This window comes from Egretta garzetta, unplaced genomic scaffold, assembly GCF_000687185.1.
Source record: "Egretta garzetta isolate BGI_Z169 unplaced genomic scaffold, ASM68718v1 scaffold766, whole genome shotgun sequence".
Lineage (NCBI taxonomy): Eukaryota > Metazoa > Chordata > Aves > Pelecaniformes > Ardeidae > Egretta > Egretta garzetta.
In genome coordinates, this window is record NW_009260030.1 from 49,696 (window position 1) to 60,403 (window position 10,708).

Consider the following 10,708-nt stretch of genomic DNA (forward strand, 5'->3'; position numbering starts at 1 on the left):
TGCTGACACCATAGAACGGTTTGGGTTGGAACGGACCGTTAAAGGTCATCTAGTCCAACCCCTCAGCAGTGAGCAGGGACATCCTCAACTATATCAGGTTGCTCAGAGCCCCATCCTGTAATCTTCTCTTAGGAACCTGCTTTCTGCCTTACAACCTTTCCCCCCAATTCTTCAAATCTGCTGTCATCAGCATTAGCCTGTTCCTCAGCTACCTGTTGGTGATTTCAGAACCCCTAGAGGAATGGAAGTATCTTCTCGCACAGATTATCAGCAAGCTGTGGAGTCTGTGAAATATAAATTGACTCAAATTCCATATTAAGGCTTTAAGAGACAACCCGATAAACATGTAGTTATTTAACATTTGTAACTATGACTTTATATCGAGCATAATTAAAAGTTTAAAGTTTGAGTCCTTAAGTGGCAGAAGGTGGTTTGGGGTTGGAAAGAAGGTGCCTCTTCCAGCTGTACAACTGATTGAGGATAGTACTGACAAGACTGTAAAACTACCTTCCTCTATGAAGCTGTTAAATGCAAACTCTTGCCATTGCAGCCAAACCACTGCTGAAGCTCAGCAAATCTCAGCTCAGTAATATTAAGACCATTTGATTCCCTGGTTCTTAAATAACCTGTGAATCACATTTAGTTATCTCTGCGTGTGAGGGAGGGGTTTTAAATTCCATACCTTCAGGAGCTGACACTGATAAAGGTACCGTGCACCCAGTATTTGAGCTTGTGGGTTGGACAGGAGGCCCACCTTAGTCCACAATATCTGTATCTCCAGGGTCACAGGAACCATGCAATGGGACGTGCTGTTCGCAGCCTGAAAACAAAATACACTATCATCTTAATACAGTATTTTAAAGATGAACAAGGACCATTTTGGTCAAAGTCTAATATTTTGTATAGCATAGGTCACAGAACCTGAATCGGTCACTTCAGCACTAACCCCGTAACTTCCGGTTGGGTCAGCCACCCATTTTAGAGCTATATCCATCTTCTCATCGTCTCATTTCCAAACAGAATTTGTCTCAGCTCTACCGTCTGGGTTTTGTGTTATATTAGACCATCTCCTGACAGATTAATAATGATTAAAACAGAATTTCCCCTCCTCCGTAAGTACTCAGATTGCAAACTTTTACCCTTATTAGGTAATATATAAATATCCCTAGAAACTAGAAAATCAGAAAGAATGATAATAATAGAAGCATCAAATTAATGGGAAGTAACCAGGTAGTATTAATTCTAGAAGGCTGTCAGAAAACTAGGTAATACAACACTGGATTCAGTAATAAACTCTTTTTGTCCCTTTAAATAGCATAAACAGGATTCAAGATATTATTAAATCCATTGGGTTTTTTTTGTTTGTTTGTTTAGTAAGTATCCTAATAATATGAACTATAATAAGCATGACTGGCTAGAGGTATTAAGACACCTGAGAGTCAGGGGATAATCACACAAAGAAAGTAAGCCCAGATGAACAAGCTGGTTCTTTTTTCCCCATGGGCACACTTCCCCAAGGCAATACAAAGATATGAAAGGAAAAATATTCACAGCTGGTTTTTTTGCATTCATATTACCTGCACACTGCAGTTGTGAATCAGAATGGTCGTCCACTCTTCTGTCTGGGTTAAATGAGCACTGCCAGTTATAGCAAGGTCCTCTGCTCCGTCCATCCCCTGAAAAGCCTTGTACAACTTCTGCTGGATGTAACTACAGTTACTTTCTTCCAGTATTGGGGATAGGCTGGAAATGAGAAAATAACAGCTTTGACAAAGTAATTTCCAGGACAGAAAAAAAAAAAAAATGCTATCAACATGCTTTCTTTGTAATGAGTATTTCTTCTGCTCTTATGAGTCAACAGAATCATTACAAAAGTACTGGTATTAAAGGGATGCAGTTTCAATCCTCTCTGCAATGAGAAGGGAGAAGAAAAACTGACAGCTCTTTAGACATCTTACCACATTAGTGGTCATATACCTGGCCCTGTCACCAACAAAAGAATATTCCAAATCTTTAAAACGATCCCTTTTTAAGGTTCCATTATAATTCACTCAGATACAAACTCTACTCGTGCCCAAGACATGTTGCCAGACTACAGCCTCAAAAATGCCCCAGAAGACCTTCACAATGTTCAGATTGTTCTAGAGGTTCACCATCTCTCTGATACTCAAGTCCTCTTAGGAGTACATGAAAGGTCTTTATAGACCCATTGGTGACCTCAGGGAAGCACTGAGGCTCCACAGCAGTGTGTGAGAGACTACGGAAAAATGTGCTAAGTGAGTCCACTCCTTCCAAACATGTCAGAGTGTGTTGTTACCTGAGCTTGCAGCCTGTCCTCATATTTCTGCCAAATTGCACTGTGTGTCTGAGGAACTGTGAGCAACTTCCATCACCTTCGCTCTGTAAGATGCTCATCTGACAGACTGCATGTCAAGAAGCCAAACAAAAGCAAAACCAGACAATATAGGACACCCAACTTGTATTTAACAATCCTCTCACCCCACATTCCTCCTTATCCCTATCACAGGACTACAATTCAGTCGTGACCAAAAGGCCTGCTGATGGCTGCAGCGTAATGCAGCGCAGCATGCCACGCAATGCAGTGCAGCATGCCCTCACAGGTGAAGGTAGAATCTCAGAAGCCCAGACAGTAGAGCACCAGAGTCAATAAACCCAGTGATAAAAAAAAACTTGAGAACAGAAAAAGGATACACGCTGCATGGCGCCACTGTTTGCAATCAACAGTGGTGCACCAGTGATATAGCCAGGGTTTCCACTTCTGGGCAACGTATGAGACAGCGTCCTGGTCTACAAAGAGAAGAAAGAAAGGAAGAGGAAAAACATTAGCACCAGTGAGATCCATTCATCTCAGAAGATCAAATTCACATTCTCAAAAATGTCAATGTATCCCATTTTTTGAATGGCTGAGTATTACGCACTACTAAAAACTCCATTATTTGTTTCCAAATCCTATTTCTTACCTGGCAAGTTCATCTGCAGTCCAGGAGGTAAAAAACTAAATGTCAGTACCCTGAAATGTGGATACTACCAGGACAGTTTTTGAGACAATGAATCCCTATTGCTCAGCATTTGTCTCTGAGGAAGTGAACATACCAGTCCAGGCCATTCTACAGATGATCTGCAGAACAAACCCTGCCTTGACCCAGATTTTGAGTGGCAGATTCCATTTCTAAATTGTTTTATGGGGAGAGGCTCTGGGGATAACTTCAGCAAGGTTGCACTGCACACTTACCTACCCCTGAGGTCACCACTTATCCCACTTTACATTGTCTCTGTGGGACAAGGTTTATATGAACTTCAACACACACATTAGTGTTTCCCAGATTTCCACTCCCTCCAAAGCAACTCTCTTTCCTGCTGCACGGGCAAAGTTAAATAATTACCTGGAATAAAGTTAGCAACTTTATTCACAAACACAGAGCACCACAGATACAGCACCATCTTCAACCCTTTCCTCCATAAGACCATGCTGGTGACCCTGATCTCATCCTCTCCCCTTCTCCCCCCACCAAAAAAACCAAAACCCAAACTAAATCAAAACAGCAGCAAAAAACAGTCAGATAAAAACAATCAGCCCCTTCAAACCTGTGCAGTGCAAGACTGCATGCTTGCACCGAGCCTGAATTTTTCTACTAACACGGTGTACTTGAGAACAGATCAATGTCCCCTCCTTCCTTCGACCACCAGCTGTGTCCCAGGGTTCTGGTACTACCATACCACAGTGACACTGCTCCAGTATTTTCACATCTCACCTGTACAAAACTGGGTCACAAAGTACAGACTACAAACTTGGTAAGAGCCCAGGGAGGATGGGGGCACTGACCCAGAAGTGCAAAGTGAAGCGCTGCTGCAGAGAGGATCCTGAGTTCTCAGAGATGTTGCTCACTTTGAACTGGACAGAAACACTCTGAATCCCATGTGTGCCACTGAATTCTATCTCGTAGATGACCTGAAAGTCCAATTCAGAGAAGAATCAGAGGCAGAGTCAGGTCACAGGGCAATGACTTTAAGCTAGCGTTGAGCTGCCCAAAGGAAAGAAGATTCAGATACCTCAGAAACAGCGTTGTTACATGTGTTGTCTTTCATGTGGGGAGCTCCGGGCGGTGCGACTGCAGTGACATTTACCTGGAGGCAGTAAGCACACTGATGATTAGCAATTGTTTAAAAGGAGTGTGCCTTTCTTATTCTTTTCCACTGCTTTTCCTTCCGAGTCAGATTTACCTTCCTGCTGTAGCTGTGATCTGTGGACACATCACCCTGCTCCAATGCCCCATTTTTTTCTAGGAAAACAAGCTACCTCCCTGACTCCAGCCCCATCTATCGCCATTCATTTTAAAGTATATCTTTTACTATATCCCTAATTTTTTTTTTTTTCCTATAATGTCACACTTTTGTCCAAAAAAATCTTGTCTCAGACACAGAACGTTCGCATTCTCCCAAGTTCCCAACCCACAGGCATTACTATGATGCCTAAGATTCCAGATATGTTTTACTTCAGAAGCAGAAATTATTTTCATTGGCAAGAGAGACTGACCTTCATGGACTGCATTATGGTGTCATTAACTGGGACCTGGGGAGAAAAAACAAACCAACATACAACACCAAGAAGCCAACCCCTTTGCTGGGTTTGCAAGTGCCTAAAGTCATGAAACCATACTAAATAGAGCCTACATACTGTACTGACAAAAATTACTTTGTTTATTCTAGATGTGTAAAACTTGTCATCCATTAGGGATCTAGAAATCACAGACATAATCCACAGAAAGCATTTTTAGAACATCAGAAACCAAATTTTGTTCTTGGCCATGCTAATGACCTGCAGAATGCAGATACTTTAAAGTATCAGCATCTTTGATCCATTCCTGGAGCTCCCCCTTCTGGAATCAAGTAATTACTTCAGCTTCCATTTAAGGAAAAATTAAATTTTGGCCACAGTAACAAAGCAAGCCCTGAAAACATGAGTTAAATTTGCTCAGCAGAAGAGTCTCTAGTACAGTTACGTGAGGGTAAACTGAGTCATTAGCCTTAATAAGGTCTTAATATTTATACTGCCATTTTATCTTGGAACACCAGAGAAAGTCTAGAAGGCAAGAGGAGATACTTTCATGTTAATATTCAGCAAGACCAGCACGCTGAACCCAGGACAATAAATTGGTTATTTTGAAATTATTGTCAGAATAAATAATGGAGAAATTGATATGGAATTCAATCTATGAATGTAAATCAAGCTAATATTGATAACTGGCCTTCAGTATGATTTTAGAGATAACATATTGCATAAACCACACAGTGCTTGGTTGATCAAGTTGATGGAACAGGTAGAAATACTTTGATAAAGAGTCTGTTTAAAATGGAAGACAGTTCTAGTTAAACCATTAAAACTATGAAGTATCAATAAGGCACCTGTTAAATGCATTAAGAATTTGCTAATAACTGGAATTTATTGGAAAGTAGTTTGAATTGACAGATTATCACCAATCACAACATTTTTAACAGGATTTCCAGCAACAAGGCCTTAACAATTGTGAGATCAGGGATGACATACCAGATGACCTCTAGTTTTCCAGTTAGCTGAAGTTGCCATGGAAGGCAATGGCAAGTCAAGCAAATAAGATGTCGAGAAAAAGGAAGAAATATGACATGCACCTTTAGCACTGTGAAGTCACGGTAGTAGGAGGCAGCATCTAGGGCAGGGTCAGTAACGCAGCTCTTGCTCAAGTTGGCAAAAATCCGAGTACAGCTTGTGCTTTTGCTGTCCAGGAAGCCTGAGTTAAGACACGACAACAGATAAAACAGAAGCAAACCACCCTGAGAAATTCTTCCCCCTTTACTAACCAGCAGGATTTCCATCAACACAAAGTCCACTGGCTCCCATCTTCACTGGCTGTCTAAGTGTGCTCAGTACAGATGATTTATCAAAGTAGATTAGGATTGGATCGCCAGCCTGAAAAGACAATTTGGAGAAACCACAGACAAAGTGACTGTGGAATACTAAGGCCAACCGTAAGGTGAGGATATCATCAGGGCACAGAGGCAAATTTACACTTCTCCTTAGTGCACACCCAGTTTTGTCTAAAGGGTTGCCCAAACTTTTAAATACAAGAAAACTAATCATAAACTTTTTACACAATACAGAACGAAAAGAACTGAAAGATAATATGGATTATAGGTAGAAATCTTTCAATTTATTCTCATTAGATCTCATTACAGACAGCCTTAGTAAAAGTGTCCCTGCAAACTGATTCTATTTTTTCTTTCAACTTACCCGGTAAAAGGTAGATAATGATGGCTGGACTTGTGACGGTGCTAAAAAAGTGTGGCTGGGCTGCTTTAAAAAAATCAGATTCTTTGATATCTTGTGGCTGTTGGAAATAGTTCAGCTTTGCTAAAGGTTGAAAAGAGAAAAAAAATAATCTGCCAATATCAAATTACTAGAAATGATAGATCTAAGAAAAAGTAAATATTGTGCCAATATTTTTAAAAGGAACAACTTCAGTAATTACAAGCTAGATAGTGCCTTATATTAATTAATCCACAGTTACACTGCGAACAGGCTAATATGAGCTATGAACAGGGTGATACCATGAGTACCAGTTTGTTTTGTTTCATGGGAAGCAGGTGTTAATACACCAAAGTGACTTTCCAAAAAGCATTAAAACTGCTTAAGGCAACTATGTTACTACGTGCCCTAATTTCTGTAAGATGCCCAAATTAGACATGTGACATTCTAATGACAAAATGCTACCAATATGCTGAGTTCACTAAAAGCAAAATTAAATGGATTCAAAATAATTAAGGTTGGTAAAACTCAAAGTAAGTATGAATAGGGCATAGGCATCCTAAAAAACCCAGACTTTCTATTGGTATCCCACAACGATGCCCTCCTGACCCAGGGGTATTCAGTACGGTTACAACGTTATAATGTATTAAATTATTATTGCTAAAACACCAAGTCATAACATGGCAAATTACTAAGGACATGCTATGTAGATTCATCCTAATGGAGTTATTCAAAATATAAACTTTAATATATCCAAATAAAACATCTTACAAGGTTTAAGGACAACAGATAATACTGACAACGGAGGTGAGTGGCAGTACCCTCAATTACATTAGTACGAAAAAGAGTTTAGGTAGTCTAACAGGTTTGGGGAAAAGCAAAAAAACCCCCCAAACAAAACAAAACCACCACAAAAAAAAAAAAAAAGAAAAAAAAAAGAAAAAGAACTTAAGCTCTCAGTGTGATTCTGCTGCTTGAGGGCAGAGCAGATGCTTAGATGCACAGAGCAGCAAGCAGAAATAAAAGCTTTCTTACATCTGAACATAGCATTAGTCAAGCAGTCAACTAAATCTTTTAAGGCGACAAAGGCCAAAGGAGTATTGAGCTCCTACAAGGTTCACAGAGCAGTTTTCTTATCATTCCCTTGAGAGTATAATTATTAAGCTGAAAAAGAAAACATTGGTAGCTGTGCTGTGCGCAACCATTTCTTGTCTTTGGAATGCAGTTCTTTATGTACTCTTCTATTATCGAAGCTGAATACTTGCTGACACAGATTAAAATTACAGAATGCAAAAGACACCTGAAAACTGGAAGAAAAGGCCTTCTGCAGCACAACTTAAGATATTCAAACTGCTTGAGTTTTCAGAGAAAAGCCATTTTCAGGTAAAGACTTGTTCACAGTGTAGTTTGCTCAAGAAAGCACGCTAGCTACTACAGGCTATTTAATTTTGTAGAAAAAGGCAAAAAAAGAACTTCAGACAATTTAATTTGTCTGAAACCAGACAAAATTAAACAAAACAAAAACCCAAACAAAACCAAAACAGGAGTCAGGCTTGCAGATAATGAACTTCAAAACACACTCATGTTAGTTCTTCCATTGATTTAGAAGCAGGAATAGCAGCCATATTCTCCTAACACCTGCAAAGACGAAGCTGTTATCTTGAGGAGCTAGTACGTGAAACAGGAACGCTTTTAAAAGTACTTTTAGTATTCTGAAAACATCTAGCATTTCCAACTGTCCATGAGAACTGGTCTCTTCCTCTTAACGCATTAATTGTCGGCTGGACCAGCAAGACTGCCTGACTCAGCCAGCTATGTGATCCTTAGACAGAAGGAGCCGTTAGGGATGTGGTGAGCAGTCACACTGCTCCATTTAGTATCAATACAACCTAAAAAGAGTTTAAGACACATGTGAAACATCACCCTTAGCACAAGACAGTGAAAAGGCAGTACTGGGAAAATTTGCAAGAGGAAGAAAGGGCCACAGAGGGCACAAAAGTAAGAAAGATTGGATGTGATGAGTTGTCAAGGTTAGAGGAAGGCCACAGCTGTCAGATGGAGAGCAACGAATGAAAAAGTCGAAAAACAAAGCAATTGAATGATAGCGATAGTCAGAAAAATAGGCAAGAGAGATGGCGGGGCAACGCAAAGGATGTTTTACACTTCAGGAAAGACAGCTAAAATAGAGTACTGCAATCAAGAATGAGGACAGTCACGGAAAGAGCCATTAGTGACAGGCAGAGGAAGAAAAAACCTGCATCTTTTAGAAGTATCATAAAGAAGCATTAATAAAACCGGAACGCCACTCTGGTATCTGCTAGCAACGGTTTTAATGAGGTGAAGTCAACTTGTGCATCTCAATCTCTCCGTTACTAGGCACGATAATTCATCAGGTTCAGAGCCTGTTCCCACTTGCCCTTTTCCAGGAGGCCCTCTGGAGCAGGACTGATTACATTTCTGGCTGTAGCAGCTCATGTCACCATCCATCTGGAAAGGCTTCTTCCACAACCAGCTGATGAGAACATATATGTTTGTGTGTTTCCTTGGGGAAGGCCAAAGGGGAGAAGGCCGTTTCTACCAGAAAACTTTATCATCCTTCAGGTGATCCCAAATAAAGTCTTTCCCAGATGTTCTTCCAACAAGAAGCACAGGAAAGGAAGGTCATGCCAGCCGTGAATTCTGTCCAAGTGTGCTATACCTGACATACCCGTGCAATGAAATATCTAGGGCTTGTTCAGTGGGCCTAATCATGTGATAGTTATGCAACCCAAATATTAAACGCCCAGAAAAATCTGGTGCCATCAACCTGGACACAGATGATCCTTCCTTTGGATGAGATTACTGATTCAGAATCCTTCTAATCCCATTTTTATGATATCATAGGTGGTGTGGGAAAAGGATAAAATTTAGCTACTTCCTGGAGTACCCAGGAGACTGCTGGCACTTTCAGCTGTGGTTAAACCCTCATCGAAATTAATCTTTATTCTGAGATCGACTGAAAATTGGAATGGGTGAAGTTCTAGCACTACTAGCTATCATACTATGTACTGGGAGGCTCTCATTGCCCTGTGTGCAACACATTCAGGCAACACCTGTGAAGAGCTGAGAGCAGGACTAGATAATAGGAAGCTAACCCTGGTTTCACTAGTTGTTGGAGCAGTTAACTTCCGGAGCCCGTCCCAACCTAAAATGCTCTATGATTTAGGTCAGAAGTAGATGGGACTGTGGGTCAAAACTCTCAGACAAGAGACTCAAAAGAGAAAATAGAAAGTGTTCAAATCTGAGACCCTAGTGAATTGCAACGAATGCCAGAGTGTTGGACATCAAATCAGTCAAATGAAGGACAACGTGGAAAGCAGGAAGCGGAAAAAATGTTAACGGCATACCCTACGAGGGTATATGATTACTAGAGAAAAATCATTGCCAGCAGAAAAGAAAGTACGAAAATAAGCATATGAAATAAAGAATCAAAGATATGATTAAAAAATCACTTTCTGAAAAGGATAATCATGGTGTATTTCAAATATCAACCTTTATTTGCTGCTTTAAGTGTAGCAAACTAAGTAAAGTATCTCAGATACAGAAGCAACAGATGAAGGCCGACCTGTGGTTAGCCAGAGACCCCACCTGTAAACCAAGTGCAACAATCTTTTTCTTTGTCTTTGGTGGCGGGACCCGGATTCACTCTGGTCTCTCTGGAGCTCTAACAGCCCAAATACTTACTAACAATTATGTTAAGTTTAAAAAAAGATTCCCTAAGCCAGGGGCACTCTGTGAATTATACGTGTGGAAGGAAAGGTTACTTACAGTCATCCAGCTGCACGCAGAACAGCAGATCACGTCCACCAGGGACAGCCACGATATCAGTAGGGTAAGGGGTGTTACTTTTGAACACGAGCGATTTTTCCACACATACTTGACTCGCAGACCTGCAAAGATGAGCCCCCCCCCCCGCAAACTGTTAAAGAGGCTATTCTTGTATCACTTCGTATTTCACATTGCTAAATGCCAGCAGCAGAACACAGTATTGCTTTTCATCAGCTTCCATGAGTTATCGTACAATTTGCGTTGATAATCAACTACAGAAAGTCTCTCTTGTCATTGCAGTAACTTTGTGGATACGCTCTGTTTGCACATTTAGAAATCACTCTGAAATTCCCTGGAACAAAAAGCGGTAAAAAAAAAAATTCGAGGTCCGTGCATTACAGCTCCCCTCGGTGCTCCTCACGACTGCCACCTGCAGAGACTGGGTTCGCCCACAGACGGCACCCAACAGCTGAACCCCTCTTCCTCACCCACAGCATCTCGCGGTCTGCAATCGCTCTCCTCCCTCCCGGCTGTACATCAAAGGTCTTTTTTCTTAAGGGAAGGCGACCCAGTCCCCGCCGCCCACCGCCTCGCCACGGA

General features: G+C 41.0%; 1 protein-coding gene across 1 annotated transcript in view; it reads right to left on the reverse strand.

Moving 5' to 3' along the window:
* The window catches only part of TCTN3 (tectonic family member 3), a 15,045-nt gene extending 4,440 nt beyond the window's left edge, over nucleotides 1-10,605 (reverse strand). The window contains 13 exon segments of the mRNA XM_009641031.2: nucleotides 683-820; nucleotides 1,578-1,743; nucleotides 2,318-2,415; nucleotides 2,713-2,808; nucleotides 3,845-3,970; nucleotides 4,072-4,146; nucleotides 4,556-4,591; nucleotides 5,668-5,786; nucleotides 5,857-5,965; nucleotides 6,287-6,356; nucleotides 6,358-6,406; nucleotides 10,109-10,230; nucleotides 10,508-10,605. Coding sequence (XP_009639326.2) covers nucleotides 683-820; nucleotides 1,578-1,743; nucleotides 2,318-2,415; nucleotides 2,713-2,808; nucleotides 3,845-3,970; nucleotides 4,072-4,146; nucleotides 4,556-4,591; nucleotides 5,668-5,786; nucleotides 5,857-5,965; nucleotides 6,287-6,356; nucleotides 6,358-6,406; nucleotides 10,109-10,230; nucleotides 10,508-10,605 — 1,302 coding nt within the window.
* Between the last annotated feature and the right edge of the window lie 103 nt (nucleotides 10,606-10,708).